Below are 18071 nucleotides of genomic sequence, written 5' to 3' on the forward strand. Positions count from 1 at the left end.
GGCCCCAGCCTTTCACACTGAAATGCTTTACAAGCTAAATATTTCATCACCTGCCTGGTCTGTCTGGTCTGTGCCTGGTAGCCTTTCTAAATGGATGCTCCATGTTTGACTGCTTCACTCGAGCCAAGCATAACAAAGCCATCTTCATGCTCCTCAGCTCATAAAATATTAAACATGTTTTGGCACCCAGAAATAAACACCAGCTCATCAAACCCAGCTCCATCTCCTTAACTCCCTCTGTGTGTGTGTGTGTGCTTGTGTCCCCACACTTTACACTGAAGTGCCCCTTCTTGGACTAACATTTTGTTGTAGGGTGGTAGCATGGGCAGGTGAGTGGTGCCCAAGTGCCATATGGTCATAAATAACCAAAATAATTCTATGATTCTGTAGAACAGTAATAAAAACTTCTGACCAAAGTCCTCCCAGGTCAGCAGGTTCTGAGCCAAAGCTCCTTGAAATCAAAGGGTATAGTGCCACAGATTTACAGGCTTTGGGTCAACCTCCTGAAACCTTCTCCTCTGCAAACACTTGCATGCATGTGCTTCACTCCTAAAGGGCTTGCTTCTGGCTGGAGAACTCATGTCTTCAAAATCATAGGTGTGAGGAACTGGAGCTGATGTTAGTAGCTGAGGCTGAATCACCTGGGGCTGTTTAGCCTACAGAAGAACAGATTGAGAGGGGATCTTCTTGATGCTTGTAAATATCTAAAGGGTGGAGGGCAAGAGAATGGGGCCAGGCTCTTTTCAGTGGTGCCCAGAGATAGGACAAGGGGCAATGGGCACACACTAGAATGCAGGAAGTTCCACCTAACCCCAAGGTACAAATTTTTTGGTGTGAGGGTGCCAGAGCCCTGCAGCAGGCTACCCAGAGAGGCTGTGGAGTTGTCTCCTCTGGAGGGATTCCAGACCCACCTGGATGTGATCCTGGGCAACCTGCTGTGGGTGACCCTGCTTTATCAGGGGAGTTGAACTGAACGATCTCCAGTGGTCCCTTCCCTGCTGGGATTCTGTGTGATTCTGGGATTCTGTCTGCAAGTAGTGTCATGTTGGGTGCTATTGTCAAGTGGTCACAGCAGCTGGAAGCAGTGATCCTGTCACAGAAGGAACTGAAGGATGTCATTTGCAGAGGGGCGCAGAGGTGGCTGCCCACCCCCTGCTCTCCAGCTTTCTGGGCTAGGCAGGAGAGCTTGGGGTTTGCTAGTCACAGATAAGGCAGTGGGGACTGGAGGGATATGGTGTGTATTTTGCAGGGCCTATCTAGCCCTGCACAGCCCCTGCAGGACTTACTAACAGCAGAGCAATGGACCAGCTGTGGCCCAGCAGCTACACCCAGGACAGCCTTTTCCTTGATTAATACCAGCAGAGTGTCTCCTTTGGCTTTGAGAATGCTGTAATAAATCTCTTGGCTGGCTGCTGCCTAACTGGAAGGATGTTTGTTAGAAAGCTGCTTGGCAATAGATCTGTTGCCTAAATGCTCAGAGAGGCTTAGCCAGAGGTCACCATGGACATTTAAAGTGAGCACTATCTCCATCAAGGGCACAAGCACAGTGCTGAGCACTCCATCATCCTGTTGCTGCAGGAGAAACCAAAGCCCAATGTAAGTTCCACGTCCCAGAGCACAACACCAGGACCAGGAGACCACTGCCAGTCCCAGGAGGCTGTTTGCCAGCCCCAGGCAGGCATGAGCTCCACAGGAGCCTCTGAGAGGGGACCCCTCAAGGTGCATCTTGCAGGAACTTCACTGTTGAGACTCCCCAAAGGCAGGAACACTTGACCTGAGATGGTTGCTCATGGCCTCTCCTGAGGAGGTTGGAGTAGTGAGGTGGAAGCTGCTCTTTTCTCCCTAGTAACAAGTGATAGGACAAGAGGAAACAGCCTCAAGTTGCATCAGGGGAGGTTTAGGTTGGATATTAGAACTTCTTCACTGAAAGGGTTCTCAAACACTGCAACAGGCTCCCCAGGGAGGTGTTTAACCCTCAACCCTAGAGGTGCTAAAAGAGACAGAGATGTGGTGCTGAGGGACGTCATTTAGGACCAGACTTGGTACAGTTAGAGAGTGATAGAATAATTTTGGTTGGAAAAGATCTTTAGGATCATTGAGTCTAACCATTATCCAACTACTAAATGGTTGGACTTGATGACCTTAAGGGTCTTTTCCAACCCAAATGAATCTATGATTCTGTTCTGCAACAAATGTTTTACATTTTTAGCACCGCTTATATTCTAGCAGAATTTAAAATGGGATTTTTTTTGTTTGTTTGCTCAGCTCCTTCAATCAGGAAGAGAAGGGATGGGGGCTCATTAAAAACCTTTGGTATAACTCATTTAATATGGTGGCTGAGTGGCCTGGTTTTATGGGGACCTGGCAGTGCTGGGTTAATAGCTGGACTTGCTGATCTTAAAGGTCTTTTTGAACCAAACCCAATTCGGGATTCTGTATTATTTTCCCCTGCAGTTTTGCATGATTTGATGCTGCCTGGCAGGATGAAAGAGGAGAAACACGCACCCCCATACCCCCCCACTCCCTCCAGACTTCATTTTTAGCCTTTCCCACCGTTTCTCCTCACTTCTCTATTCACCAGCACTTCCTCATTCCTCATCCACTGCTTGATCAAAGGGCCAAGCCAAGCATTCTCCATTTCCTGCATTCATCCTTCATCAAGGAAAAACCCCTAAAAGATGATTTATAATTTCCCTCTCTTTTTCCCTTTAATTTCCCATCTCAGCTCCATCCCGCTGCTGAGACACCTCAGCACCGAGGGAGGGCGGAGCGGTGAGGCTGAGCTTCCCCCCCCGCCCTTCCACCTCCCTTTCTGCGCTCCACCCGGCAGCATCAGCGGTGCCGAGGGGAGGAGTACAGCGGAGCGCAGCCGGGTGAGTGGCGGTGGGTGGCAGCCGATTTGGGCTCTTTCCCCGGGGGCTACCTGTGCGAGGAGCGTGGGGACGGCGCCCGTCCCGACGCTCCTTGCACAGGTAGCCCCCGGGGAGGGAGCCCAGGAAAGATTGAGGAGGGGAAACGTATCCCTCAAGTGGTGGGTTTGCATCTTTAGGAACGAGAAGCTGGAGAATGAGAGCCTGAACGAAGCCCTCACCGAGCTGATTGACTTGATGGATGGAGGAGTTCTGGTGGGATAACCATGCTTGTGGCACTTAAACCGCTCCCCACGTCGTGCTGGTAGGTCAAGGTTTCTTGCTTGAAGGTCCTACAAGGATTAGGGCAGCCCAGCGTTGGGTTGTGGGAGGGGACGGGTCGTCTCCACCTCAGGCATGGTGGCAAGCCTGGATGCGTTCCTGTGCAACATGATCTAGGAGTACCTGCGTTGGACTTAGAGGTTCTCCAGAGGTCCCTTCCAACCCATATGATTTCATGACCCGTGGGGTGAGTACAGGCTGTGGGCAGGACTGATCTTCACCATCACAAGCTTGTGCTGTGGAGGGAAGCATGAAAAGCTGGGCTTTGAGGTGGGGGTTTTCAGGACAGACAGTCTTACTCCTCCCATCATCTCACAGCCAGGTTGTGAGCAACCAAGTCCTCAAAACAGAGATTTGGACACAAACTGGAACATAGGAGGTTCCACGTAAACATAAAGAAAAAATTCTTCACTCTGAGGGTGGCAGAGCATTGAACCAGGCTGCCCAGAGAGGTTGTGGAGTCTCCATCTCTGAAGTCATGCGAAAACCACCTGGATGCTGTCCTGTGCAGCCTGCTCTAGGTGAATCTGCTCTAGCAGAGGGGGCTTGGACTCGGTGATCTTCACAGGTGCTACTCCAGCTGGGCACTCACAGCATCACCTGAGAGGAGGTAGTGCAGGGTAAAGGAATGTGAGTGACGGGAAGGTAAGTGGTGTGGTTGCTTCCATGTGAGCTGTGTTCCTGCTGCAGGGAGGGCATGAGACAGCTCTATTTGCTGGCTGAGGTGCTGGGAGGGCTTCTCCTCTGCCCCTGCCCCCAGTACCTTTTCCAAGCTGTGTGCAGGTTACCTTGATATAGCACGTTGCAAAATACAGGTTTAGGAGTGCTAAGATCAGCCATGGCAAAAAATTATAAAGCATTGAGAAACATCTTCTGCTTTCTCATAGTTCAGGAAGAAGGAGTCCAAATTAGGTTTCTAAATATAGTAATTAAAGAAAAAAAAAAAAGGAAAGAAAGAAAAATACAGGGATTTATACTCCAGTCCCCACAAAGTGGCATTTTTAACCTTCCAGTTCGTTCCAATTCATTTTCTTCTGAACATGATGTTCTGCTGAGAAAATTCCCCCTTCAAAATGACTGTGGTTTGTGCAAGTCTCACAAAGGCTTGGGCAGAGCCTTGTGATGCTCATGTCTCTGGGGACAAGGTGGTTCCATGGGCAGGGTCCTGAGGGGACGAGCTGGCAGTGCCACCAGGCTGCATGAGGCACAGCTGGCCTCAGCTGGCTTCTTGGGCGCGAAGGCAGCAGCTCGGTGAGAAGTAGAAGCTGGCACCTTAGGAGTGGTGACATTCAAAAAGCAGATCCTGGGGGAGAGCTGTGAGACTGAATTTTAAGGCTGGCACAGCTCTTCATTGCAGCTCTGGGCAGCTTCCTACAGCTGGAGCACCTAGGTGTTAACTCCTCCTTGGCTCTCTTGCCCCTCGGCTGGTTTCTGCATGTCCTTAGTAACAGAACTGTGATTTTAAAATGTGGGCCAGTGTTTTCCTGCACCTCCCTGTGTGAGATGTGGAGAAATGGATCTTCTGCTGCATTCCTCATTTTGATTCCCAGCTTTACAGGTGGCTTCTGTATAGGGACAGAAAGGGGGTTGTGTGACCCTTTTCTTGTACCTTTCTGTGGTTGATCTTGGGCAGATCCTGGCTGTCTCCTTCCTTTTGACTTTCACCTGCATTAATCCAAGCCTTTGCCTTTCATAGATTCATAGAATGGTTTGGGTTGGAAGGGACCTTAAAGATCATCTAGTTCCAACCCCTCTGCCATGAGGGGCCTTGCACTAGACCAGCTTGCTCAAGGCCTCATCCAACCTGGCCTTGAACACCATTGGGGAGGGGGGGACATCTGTAACCTTTCTGAGCAACTTGTTCCAGTGTCTCCCCACCCTCACTGAAAAGAATTTCTTCCTAATCTCCAATCTAAATCTTCCCTCCTCAAGCTTAAAGCCCTTCCCTCTCATCCTATCACTACAAGCCCTTGTACAAAGTCCTTTGTAAGGGCATCACAAAGCAAACCCACCTACCTCATTCATACCTTATGATCTGCAGCTCCATATGCTCAGAGCTGGACCTTGTGACAGATAGTACAATAAAACACAACCCTGTCAGACTGAGATACTGATCCACTGCTTTACCTGCTGCTGCTCGCCAGCTCTTGCTGGCAGGATCCCCAGGCTGGGCAGCAGCCAGTGATAATGGCAGGAGGAGTTTTCTTGTAAAGATTTGTGCTTCTCTATTTGTCATCTGCAGCAGTCTGCCTTTGGCTGGCACCTGTGGAGGACGCTAATATACCTTTAGAAACAAGCATAGATCCTAAGCTTTAGCACAAGTCTAAGTAGCTTCATGTTTGAACACATTCCTGAGGGTGGGCTGTGACTTGCTGGGGTGGAAGTTTTATGGTATATGTAGGAAAATACCAGTTTCCTCTCTACTGCATCCAAAAGAAACAAACTGCAAGAAACCAACAGGCTGCTTCCTGCATGGCACCCAGTGCCATGCTTTAGAGCAGTCTAACCTTACTCAGTGCCTCTGACACCCTTTGATGGTACACCTTGCATTTACTTTGACTGTGAGGAAGATGTTTGTGTGGGTCGTCTTCTTGACTATGTAGATTAGCAGTCAGTACCTGTGGGAGGATGGGCTGATAACAGCAAGAACTGTGGGCTTTCCTGAAAGCTGTGTTGACCTCAGGATGCAGGAGAAGGAACCAGCTGCATATTTATGTTACAAGCTTTATATCCATTTCTAACATTCTAACATTTCTGTTCACTCGCTACTTTTGAGCATAATTTGTTATTTGGGTTCTTAGTTTCAGATTTCCTCTGTGACCATTAGTTTTTCCTTCCTTTGAACCAAGGCATTCCTCTATAATTTCTATAGTTGGGTTCCTTAACTGTTAGTTAAACTAACTACAGATGGAGTTTCTGAGAAGCTCTGCATCTTTTCCATACCATTTCTTCTATAGCCAGGCTTGGAGGCCTCACTTCCTAAGGAAATATATTGGCCCAATCTTACTCGTCTAGAAAACAGGCTTTCATCCTGCTCTTGTTTGTAAGAGGGCATGTTAATGTTCTTCCTCATTTGTGGTCTGGCAGAGAGTCTGTGCTGATAACTGTCTACTTGTATTCTGAGCCACTGGGGGAAAACCCCATCAGGCATTGAAAGCCCAAGTAGAATGAAGAGGCTGTAGATGTTTCTGTCCACACTTGAAGAAAATAGTGGTGTGTACAGTTGCTTGGACAAGCAGGTCACAGAATCACAGAATGTTAGGGGCATGAAGGGACCTTCAGGGATCATCTAGTTCAACTCCCCTGCCAAAGCAGGATCACCTAGGGCAGGTCACACAGGAATGCATCCAGGCAGGTTTTGAAAGTCTCCAGAGAAGGAGACTCCACAACCTCTCTGGGCAGCCTGTTCCAGGGCTCCAGCACCCTCCCAGTGGGGAAGTGTCTCCTCGTGTTGAGGTGGAACCTCCTGTGTTCTAGCTTGTACCTGTTTTTCCTCGTCCCATCACTGGGCACTGCCAAAAAGAGCCTGGCACCTGCATCTTCACACCCACCCCTGAGATATTTATGGACATTAATAAGATCCCCTCTCAGCCTTCTCTTCTCCAGACTAACCAGCCCCAGCTCTCTCAATCTTTCTTCATAGGAGAGATGTTCAAGTGCCCCAGTCATCCTTGTAGCTCTCCATTGGACTCTCTCCAGTAGAATCACAGAATTGTTAGGGTTGGAAGGGACCTCAAGGATCATCCAGTTTCAACCCCCCCTGCCATGGGTAGGGACACCTCACACTAGATCAGGTTGCTCAAAGCCACATCCAGCCTGGCCTTGAAAACCTCCAGGGATGGGATTCCTGTCTCTTTTGGACTGGGGAGCCCAAAACTGGATACAGCATTCCAGGTGTGGTGTCATCAGCACAGAGCAGAGGGGGAGGAGAACTGCCTAGACCTCAGTTCAAACTAAGCTCAGTTAAATGAGAGCAGTCGAGTTCAGTTAAAATGAGAGCAGAACTTGTAAGAAGTTTTCAACTTCCTCACACCCTCTTGCCTTCAGGCTGCTCCATGTGATTCTGGTAAACAGGAGGAGGGAGGATTTTGGGACATGCTGACTGGGGACAGTTTTACTTTCATGCAATCAGACAGCTACCAAGCACACAATGTTCTTTGCTTTTAACAAGAATTTCTATTCTTTTCCTGGATGAAAACTAACCTTGTGGCTGCTGGGGGCTGTACCTACTGGCACTGCTGTTTTCTGAGCTCTCAGTGTTCTCACCTGAAGGTTTCTTGCTGTACTCCTTTGCTTGCTACATCAGTTGTCCTCTCACAGAAGGGCCTTTTAACGTAAACCATGCGTCTGGCTGAAAAGTGAGTCTTGTTCTTTCCCCATTCAGTTACAGGCTGGCTTAGAAACCTCCAAAAGTTTTATCAATTCTGGCCACGGAGAGGAAAAGCTCAAGCCTCTGAAATTCCAGCGTGTGCTCTGAGACAGATAACCAGGAGGCTTTCACTTACGTGCTAATCCTGCACAGCACTTCTTTGTGGTTCCTGCATCCAGCCCCCTCAATCTGTAGCTCTTATCTGTGGTTGGCAGTAAGCAACACGAGAGGGAGAGGATGGCCCTGCAAGGAGTGAGAGCTCCGTTTTTTCACTGCACTGTCTGAGTTTTTTTGGAGTGTTTAGATGTTGGCTGAGTGATTGGTCAGTGGTTGTGTGAGGTAGATGGATTGGGGAATAATGCTTGTCTTAAAATGGCTTGTTAAAACTTCCCTTTCCTGTGATTAGAAGGAGCCTTTATGTTACTACAGTGTGTCTCACTGAATGATAGGGGTTGGAAGGGACTTCTGGAGATTATCTAGCTCAACCCTCCCTGCCAGAGCAGGTTCACCTAGAGCAGGTTGCCCTGGATGGTGTCCAGAGATGGAGACTCCACAACCTCTCCGGGCAGCATTTTTCCAGTGCTCCACCACCATCAAGGTAAAGAAGTTTTTCCTCATGTTTAGATGGAACTTCCTATGTTCAAGTTGGAACCTATTACCTCGTTCTGTCACTGGGCACCACTGAAAAGAGACTGGCCTCATCCTCCTGACATCCATTTTAAGTAGTTATATGCACTGATAAGTTCCCTTCTCAGTCTGCTCTTCTCCAGGCTAAAAAGCCCCAAGTCCCTCAGCCTCTCTTCATAAGAGAGGTGTTCTAGTTTCCTAACCATCTTCACAGCCCTTTGCTGTATCCTCTCAATAAGTTCCCTGCCCTTCTTGAGCTGGGGGACCCAGAAATGGATACAATACTCCAGGCTACACCGGGGCAGAGGGAGAGAAGAACCTCCTTTGACCTGCTGGCCACACTCTTCTTAATCCACCTCAGGAGACCATTGCCCTTCTTGGCCACAAGTGCACGTTTCTGGCTCATGGTCATCCCGTCATCCACTAATACTTCCAGGTCCTTCTTTGCTAGCTGCTTTCCAGCAGGTCACCCCCAACTTCTACTGATCCATGGGGTTATTACTGCCTGTCTCCTCTGTAGGATTTGCAGCAAAGCGGCTGCTGAGGAGAAGGAGAAATTAAAAGCAGTGGAGTGGGGAGCTTTGAGAGCCCCTGGCTGGGGCTGCCCTGCAGCGCTGCAGGCGCTGCTGCGTGCTGAGCCAATGATTCATCCGTCTGCCATTTGTGTGCCGCTGCTCGGCTCCGAGCTGCAGAGCGTCCAACGGTGTCATGTGCCCTCCCGAGTCACACCCCACCTCGGCAGGCAGAGGAAAGGCACAGAAAGGATGTGCTGGCTTTCTGTCACTACGTGCAGAACATCAACATTTGATGTGATGAGGCACAGTTCAGAGCTCTGGAAGCCTAAATGCTGTTCAGTTTACCTCTGCTGGTACGTTAGCCAGGTCAAGGTCTTTGCTACAAAGTGTAGTATTTATTGTCTCCATGACGAGAACAGGGCCGGGGTGATCTGTCTGCTCTCCCTATGTGCTTCGATGACAAAGGTCCACATCTCAGCACAAGCTGGTGAGGGGTCAGGTAGTGATAGGACTAGGGGGGATGGAAAAAAAATAGAAATGGGTAGGTTCAGATTGGGTGTTAGGAAGAAATTCTTCACCATGAGGGTGGTGAGACACTGGAACAGGTTGCCCAGGGAGATGGTGGAAGCCTCATCCCTGGAGCTTTTTAAGGCCAGGCTGGATGTGGCTGTGGGCAACCTGATCTAGTGTGAGGTGTCCCTGCCCATGGCAGGGGCGTTGGAACTAGATGATCCTTGAGGTCCCTTCCAACCATAATAATTCTATGATTCTCTGAGAGGCAGAAGGGAAAACAGGAGAGAACTTCTCAGCTTAGGCAAAGTTTGGAGTGCTCCGGGTGCTGGCTTATTACCCTTCCTATGTCCTTGCTGAAACAGTCCTGGCTGCAGAAGAAGATTGGCATCCTGCATACAGCACAGGAGCCACTTGCCCAAGAAGCAGCCCCACTGTGCACCCAGGGCTAGGTGCTGCACAGAAATTGTTGCAGTGTGCCATTCAATCTAATTCCCAAAGTGCTGCATCATCCTTTTAGCTTTGTCAAAGTCACATAGGGTGGGTGAGCAGGCAAACAGGCTCTTGCAAGGCCAGCACTGCTTTGTGATGATGTGTACCTTTGACATCTTCACAGGTACTGTTTTATTTAATGGTTCCTTTGCAGAATCCAAATTGTGAAGCTGTCCGTGCTGCACTGGGGACAAGTGGGACAGCTTGTTAAAAGCAGATGTGGTTTTGGTAAGTAGTATACTGAGGGGGAAAAGCTAAAATCCTCCCTGTCTGGAGGAAGGTTACAGGGAGTCGTAGAATCATAGACTTGTCAGGGCTGGAAGGGACCTCAAGGATCATCTAGTTCCAACCCCCCTGCCATGGGCAGGGACACCTCACACTAGATCAGGTTGCTCAGAGCCACATCCACCTTGGCCTTAAAATCCTCCAGGGGTGGGGCTTCCACCACCTCCCTGGGAAACCTATTCTAGTGTCTCACCACCCTCACAGTGAAGAATTTCTTCCTAATACCCAATCTGAATGTACCCATTTCTAGTTTTTTTCCATCCCCCCTAGTTCTATCATTACCTGACACCCTAAAAAGTCCTTCATCAATAGAATCATAGAATTGTTAGGGTTGGAAGGGACCTCAAGGACCATCTAGTAAGTTTGGAAGGCAAGGAACCTGGCTCTGTCTCAGCAGAAATTCCTCCCTGTCTTCAGCTGGGCAAAGCCGTGCTGAGCTATTTTGAAAAGTGTGACATTTTCAATCTGGTGACTGCTCTAACAGAAAGTGTTAGGCAAAGTGATTCCTTGCAGTGTAGCACTGAACTTCAAAGAGATTTCGTCACAGGCCTTATGGATGGAAACCGTTTAAACAGAAGCAGGAATTGATTCGCCTATGGCAGCTAGAGATGTTGCCTGACAGCAAAACTCTTGCTCTTATGCCTGTCTTCATCAGATGGAGACATATTCCAGAGAGACAGGAAAAAACTCTTGGGTTTGGGTAGCCTGCATCTATCTTTTTGTAGTTGTTTCTTATTGATGATTTTAATACCTTAAAAAAAATCTTACTTGTCCAAATAAAACTGTAGTTGTGTCAGCAATGCTTTTTTGGCCTGTGTTTTATATTGTACAATGGTGAGATGCAGGCATCCTTTTAACCACTGTTTTGTTTCCTTCAGCAATTGGAAATGAATTTACCTTGGCAGGAAGCACTTTGCCAGGCTGGCACAGAGACTGCTTAACCCCCTCCTGCAAGGTAAGTGCAGCTTTATGTGGTACAACTCCCTCCATATTTTCTCTCTCCTCGTACTACCATGGGGCATGTGCATAGTAAATAACTTAAAGAGGTGGAACAAAACCTTAACTTGTCCTTCCAGCTCCAGGGATAGGAAAGAGAATGAGTTTTCAGGACTCTAAAATACAGCACAGTGTTTATAGTGTGGAAGTTAAATGAGGTATTTAAAAGCATATCGACTATGTGTCCACTGAAATCAAGCACAACTAGAAACCTCTAGTTTTCAAATTAATTAAATGAACATTTCATTTACTGTGAAGTCAGCCTCGGAGAAGAGATGCTAAGGGTTTTGATGGTGATCAGAGGGCTGGAGCACCTCTCCTATGAAGACAGATTGAGAGAGTTGGGGCTATTCAGCCTGGAGAAGAGAAGGCTCCAAGGACACCTAATTATGGCCTTCCAGTATCTGAAGGGGGCCTAAAAGAAAGCTGGGGAGGGACTTTTATGGTGTCAGGTAGTGATAGGACTAGGGGGAATGGAGCAAAACTAGAAGTGGGGAGATTCAGATTGGATGTTAAGAAGTTCTTTACCATGAGGGTGGTGAGACACTGGAACAGGTTGCCCATGGAGGTGGTAGAAGCCTCACCCCTGGAGGTTTTTAAAGCCAGGCTGGATGTGGCTCTGAGCAACCTGATCTAGTGTGAGGTGTCCCTGCCCATGGCAGGGGGGTTGGAACTAGATGATCCTTGAGGTCTCTTCCAATGATAACAATGCTGTGATTCTATGGTGCTGCTTTAACTCCTGGCTGTTGGTATAATACAGCAGATTGCAGCTCCCCAACCTCTGCCTCCAGCTAAGCACAGCAGCTTCTGTGTCACGTGAGGAATGCCATCTGCAGAGGTTTTGGCCTGAACCATTTATGCCCTGGTTTCTGAGACACAACTGGCAACAGATTAGAGCTTGAATGCTGAAAGAAACAGATTCCTATCAATTTTGCCTTGTGCAGTTCCTGGGAGTTAAAGGAACTGCCTTTTCTTCCTTTCTGAGGGTGTGAGCATTGTGTGGAGAGCTAAGGATGTTAAATACCCTGTCAGAACCTGGCAGCCTGGAGAGGAGATAGGATTTAAAGAGTGCTTTTCACCGCATCTGTGCAAGTAATGGTTGTCAGAAAAGCTAGAAAGCAGGCAGAGGACTGAAAGCAACTTCATTTACATGCTAACAATTACTAACTTGAGTAGAGCAGGCAAACCATAAAACTTACTGCAGTGACTTGGAAAGGATTGTGGTCTATAAATAATGAAATGAGGGATGGTCATGAATTTCAACCAGGGACAGTAACTTTGCTTTTAAGGAAATCAACTGGTAATCAATCTGGGACAATTTAGCTGTCTTGCATGTCTTGCCATGAGCTACAAATTTTACAACCCACCACTCCATGTAGGACAATCATGAGAACATTTGCTTTAGGCCAAATGAAAAAGCAGAGGTGAGAAGGTGGAAACAGAAGTAGATCCTCTAGAGGAAGATGCTGACCTAGGAGATTTTTTCCCTACCTGCTGCTTTAGGAGATCTTTGTCATCCCTTAGCTCACATTCTCTCCCTCTTTCTGCTAGATGCTAACCAATCTGCTGGTGTCTCCTCACAGAAGAGGGAAGGGAATGTCCAGTTGTGGGAGGGTAACACCTTACTTAAAGTGATGACAAAATACTAACTAAAGCTGGTTACTACTTGACAGACCTCCTGTAAAAAGTGCAAGAGAACAATGCAGAAAACATGGCTCCAAAGAGATAAAAAACCAAATCTGAATCATCATTAAAGAAAGTGTCAGGGATCAACCTCTGATAAAATATGTTGTTGTATCAGCTGTGGCATACAAGGATGATTAGGGGACTTGAGCATCTCCCCTGTGAAGAGAGACTGAGAGCCCTGGGGCTGTTTAGTCTTGTGAAGACTGAGAGGGGATCTGACCAGTGTCTATAAATATTTGAGGGGTGGGTGTCAAGTGGAGGGGGCCAGGCTCTTTTCAGTGGTTCACAGTGATAAGACAAGGAACAATGGGTTCAAACTAGAACATAGAAGATTTCACCTCAACATGAGGAGAAACTTCTTTACAGTGAGGGTGACAGAGCCCTGGAACAGGCTGCCCAGGGGGGTTGTGGAGTCTCCTTCTCTGGAGACTTTCAAACCCCAGCTGGATGCATTCCTGTGCAGACTATCCTAAGTGACCCTGCTCTGGCAGAGGGGTTGGACCTGATGATCTCTTGAGGTCCCTTCCAACCTGATATACTGTGATACTGTGATAGAGCTTCCCTGTGTCTTGGGAATCTGAGGTGTAAATCTACAACAAGAGGGCACAAAATCTAATCTGAGACTTCCAGTTGTTACCAGTGGTCCAGTGAGAAGGGATTGGGCCACATACCTGTGTTGCCTCCCAGTGAAGCTTGGGTGTTACCTTGGCTGGATAAGGACTGCAGCAGTGCTGGGTCATAGATGTTATTAGTGATTCTTTACATAGTACATACTTGGAGCTACATACTTGTCCAGAAGAGCAAATGGAAATTATTTTTATTAATGTTTTATTAATGATAAATATCAAAATTAGACCTGCAGAGGATATTGCTCTTGGAAAATGTTGAATTATTCACATCTGAATTGCGTTCAGGCATCCCATAGAATGGTTTGCTTGGAATGGACCTCAGAGATCATCTACTCCAAGCCCCTTGCCATGGGCAGGGACACTTCTCAACTAGACTTGGTTGCCCAAGGCCTCATCCAGCCTGGCCTTGAACACTTCCAGGGAGGAGGCATCCACAGCCTCCCTGGGCAACCTGCTTCAGAGTCTCACCACCCTCCTACTGAAGAACTTCTTCCTAAGATCCAGCTCTCCCTCAGCTTAAAACCATTCCCCCATGTCCTGTTGCTAGACACCCTTATGACAAGTCCCTCTCCAGCTTTTCCGTAGGATCCCTTCAGGTATTGGAAGGCAGCTCTAAGGTCCCTCCAGAGTCCTCTCCAGGCTGAACAGCCCCACCTCCCTCAGCTTATCCTCTTGGCCTCTGGTCTGTAAGCACGTTCTGTAAACATTTCAAGTTTCATCAGCTCATGGGTATTTTATAGACCTCCACAGAGATAAATGTGTTTCTAGAGCAGTGAAGGGAGTCCTTCTTTTGACTCATTTAATCACAGGTTATTGTAGTAAAAAGCTCGGTGATAGCTTAGCTCCCCTCTGTGTTGGGTTAGAAGCACACACATCAGCAGCAGGGTGCATGTTCCAGGCTTGTACTACCTGCCCTACACTACACTGGCACAGGCTGCAGCCTGTCATTACCCACAAAAGAGGCTTAACTGCATTTTATTAAAGCAGTTTACAAACATTTCTCTGAAATGCTGAAATGTTCTGGCACAAAGCTTGAAGGGATGAAAACATTTGTACATACTTGGTGGTTTCAGAAGCCCCTTAAGTCTGCCCTGCCAGGAATATGAACCACCACTGCTGAATGCTGGCACTTCAGTCCTACAAAGTGTTTTGTAAACAGGTAGCCTGCTCTTCTCAGCCTGCAGAAGAGAAGGCTCTGGGGAGACCTTAGAGCTACATTTCAGTATCTGAAGGGGACCTACAGGAAGGCTGGGGATGGACTGCTTAGCAGAACGGCTTGTGGTGATAGGATGAAGGGAAATGGTTTGAAACTGGAGCAGGGCAGATTTAGGTTGGACAGAAGGAGTCCAACAATGAGTGGTGAAATACTGGAAAAAGTTGCCCAGGGATGTGGTTGAAGACAATCAAGATTAGACTCAATGTGGTCACGGGCAGCTTGCTCTGATTGGAAGTGTCCCTGCCGACTGCATGGGGGTTGGACAAGATGACCTTTGAGGGTCCCTCCTAAGCCAATGCAATCTGTGACTGTGGTATTTTTATGAACTAGGAGAAAGAGAAGAGAAGCTTGTCCCTGTGAACCTGGTTCTCATGAGTCAGCTGCTGGGCTGGGCAAGTCCCATCCTACCTGTGAAGCACCATTGGCTTGCACATGGCATTGATCACAGGCTCACAGGATGTTAGAAGTTGGAAGGGACCTCTGGAGATCATTGAGTCCAACACCCTTGCCAGAGCAGGAACAGAGAATCTAGTGCAGGTCACAGAGGAAGGCATCCAGATAGGCCTCCAGAGAAGGAGACTCCACAACCTCCCTGGGGAGCCTGTTCCAGTGCTCCATGACCCTCACAGTGAAGAAGTTCCTCCTCATGTTGAGGTGGAACCTCCTGTGCTGTAGTTTATATCCATTGCCCCTTGTCCTATCACAGGGTGCAAATGAGCAGAGCCTGTCCCCTCCCTCTTGACACCCAGCCCTCAGATATTTGTAACGTTTATTAAATCCCATTTCATTCTTCCTTTTTCCAGACTGAACAGTCCCAGGTCTCTCAGCCTCCCCTCATAGGGCAGTGCTCCAGTCACTTAATCATCCTGGTAGCTCTATGTTGGATTCTTTCCAGCAGATCCCTGTCCCTCTTGAACTGGGGAGCCTAAAACTGGACACAATATTCCAGATGAGGTCTCACCAGGGCAGAGCAGAAGGGGAGGAGAACCTCCCTGGATCTGCTGGACACACTCAGCAAATATTTGCCTGTGATCAGGCTACTGGATTGCAGCCTCTTTTTTCCCCCAGCATGTAAAGCAAATAAATGAGGCTCAACATCTTTGCCATGATTATGTTTTCTAAGGCTATTTACAAAAAACCTTTAACTTTGGCTGACCTTAGTACAACGTCATTGGGTGAAGCTGCAGGGAACAGTTGGTTTCTGTGCAGCAGAGTCTTTATTTTGGCTGGCAGTCTCTTAACTCTGAGAAGGGGGTAAGCTTATGCCAAGCACAGTTGGGCATATTGTGGGATTCTGCTTTGCCTGTATACACAAAATGGCCTAAGGCACAGCTTTGTGGTTCACCCACCCAGAATTCAAGGCTGACCCATTCTGATTCTCAGGGAGGCTAACAAAAGGACTGTGTCTGGTGTTTTGCTCCTCACTCTCCCCAGCAGAAACCTCAGAGGGGCTTTCCAGTATTTGAAGGGGGATACAGGACAGCTGGAGAGGGATTTTTCACAGATGGAAGTAGTGACAGGACAAGGGGCAATGACTTCAAACTGGAAGAATTTTTTTTTTCCCCCCCAGGAGGGTGGGGAGGCACTGGAACAGGTTACCCAGGGAAGTTGTGGAAGCTCCAATCCTGGAAGTGCTGAAAGCCAGGCTAGATGGGACCATGAGCAACCTGGTCTAGTGGAAGGTGTCCCTGCCCACGGCAGGGGGACTGACACTAGATGATCTTTAAAGTCTCTTCCAACCTAAAGCATTTTATGAATCTATAGAGATATAAGCTGCAATTCCACGGACAGCAAAACCCACAGGAGCAATTCCTTAAAAGAAATGTGCTATAGAAGTGATTTTACTGGGTAAGCTACTGAAAAGTTATGATCCAGGTTAATTTTAAACGTTGTGAGGTGAATGCATTGATTGGTTTGGGTTAAAATACATCATTGTCCCAAATTTCTTCCATCGGAGTAGCACTTACCTAATAATTTTCTTCATCTTTAGTTGAAGTTCACCATCTGCACTGAAAGCCAGGTTGGATGGGACCAGAGCAACCCGGTCTAGTGGAAGGAGTCCCTGCCCCTGGCAGGGGAGTTGGGACTAAATGCTCTTGAAGGTCCCTTCCAACATAAATCATTCTATGATTTTTCTAGATCTCAGTAAGAATGGAACTCGAGCTCTGACAGAACTGCCTTGAGCACAGCAGTGCTTTTCCCAGCCTCTTGGGGGAAAGACCAAAAAGCAGCTCGTTTCTCCTGAACACCTTCTCCTGGCTGCATGCTCAAGCCTCCTTGAGCAACAGCACAATGACACCAAGAATTAGTGTCACTGCTGCCCAAGGGGTGTACAACAGCGAGGGCACAAGGCTGTTGCTGGGTGGCGGTTGCGTGGTGCTTTGGGAAGCAGTTTGGGGTCAATTTTTCTTCTCTTTAGCAGCAGCAGCAGCAGCAGCCAGTGGAGTTAAGCAGCATTTGTTTACATGCTCCGGAAAAGAGCACTGCATTGGCAGTTTGGGAGAAACAGATTATTTCTTTTTTCTAAGACCTCTACATTCCTAGATGGCTTACAGCACGTACTGGGAATTGCATTCCAAGGCAGCTTGAATTGAGGTCAAGCTTTGCCTACTTGTAGTAGACGGATGCTGCTGATAAAAACGTTCCTTGCACGCCATGCAGAGATTTATTAAAGCTGCTTCTGCAGGCGTCTGTGGTGAATTTAGCTTTCCTCTGAGCTCACTGATAACAGTAAACTGTTTATTGCTTTTACATGAAACACTATTTTGACAGATTTCCTCAGAAGTAAAGAACAAAAGGAGACGTTCTCCTCTTTGGAAGTAACTGGATCTGCTGGAAAGAAGCAAGCACCACTGTGCATGAAACAGGGGAACCATTGCCAGGTCCTCAAAACAATGCTGTTGAACTGAATGTTGCAGCTGCACCTTCAAATGTACCATGGGATGCATCAAATCCAAGAATGCCTTTGCAGGTTCAAACGCTCTCCAGGATGAGCGCATCACGGGAGGTAACGAAGGCTGCACCGGGGAGAAGTCCTCGCTGATAGGAGCCAAGGCGGATGACAAAGGTCCTTCCAGCACCATAGTGCTGGACTATGCACATCGCCTCTCGCGGGAGATCCTCGACCAGGCGGTGAAGCAGTGGGCAGTGACTGAGAGTAAATACAGCGACATCCCCTTCATCGAGAGCGATGTGCCCTGAGCCCTGCTTGGTAAGGACTGCCCACTGGCCTGCCTGTGCAGCAGTTGGTGTTCAGCACACAGGATCAGCTGTGAGCTGAGTGTAAAGCACCACCACCTCAAAGTGTCTGCAAGAGGCTGAAAAAAACAACTGCCTTTTAATCCCTATTGCAAAGAAACTAATGGGATTACAGTAGACTCTATGAATCCAGTGTCATTTGTTACCCAGCCGTACGTCAAGTGTGTTCTGTCTTTGTGTGTGTTGAATGTGAGCAGAAATTCATGTTAAAAAGGGAAATAGCCTGGCTGCCCTGCAACTGCACAAGCACTGCCATGGAGGCCCCAAAGATGCTTAATGGCGACACATGGAGTAGTT

At 48.0% G+C, this 18071-nt stretch overlaps 1 protein-coding gene across 1 annotated transcript; it reads left to right on the top strand.

Annotated features, from left to right (window-relative positions):
• Positions 1 to 17453: 17453 nt before the first annotated feature.
• On the top strand, positions 17454 to 17717 carry C5H2orf88 (chromosome 5 C2orf88 homolog). The gene has a single exon (XM_054381469.1). It carries the CDS (start codon positions 17454 to 17456, stop codon positions 17715 to 17717), a length of 264 nt encoding a protein of 87 aa, XP_054237444.1.
• Positions 17718 to 18071: the final 354 nt, after the last annotated feature.

Source organism: Indicator indicator, chromosome 5 (genome assembly GCF_027791375.1).
Source record: "Indicator indicator isolate 239-I01 chromosome 5, UM_Iind_1.1, whole genome shotgun sequence".
In the NCBI taxonomy this organism is placed as follows: domain Eukaryota; kingdom Metazoa; phylum Chordata; class Aves; order Piciformes; family Indicatoridae; genus Indicator; species Indicator indicator.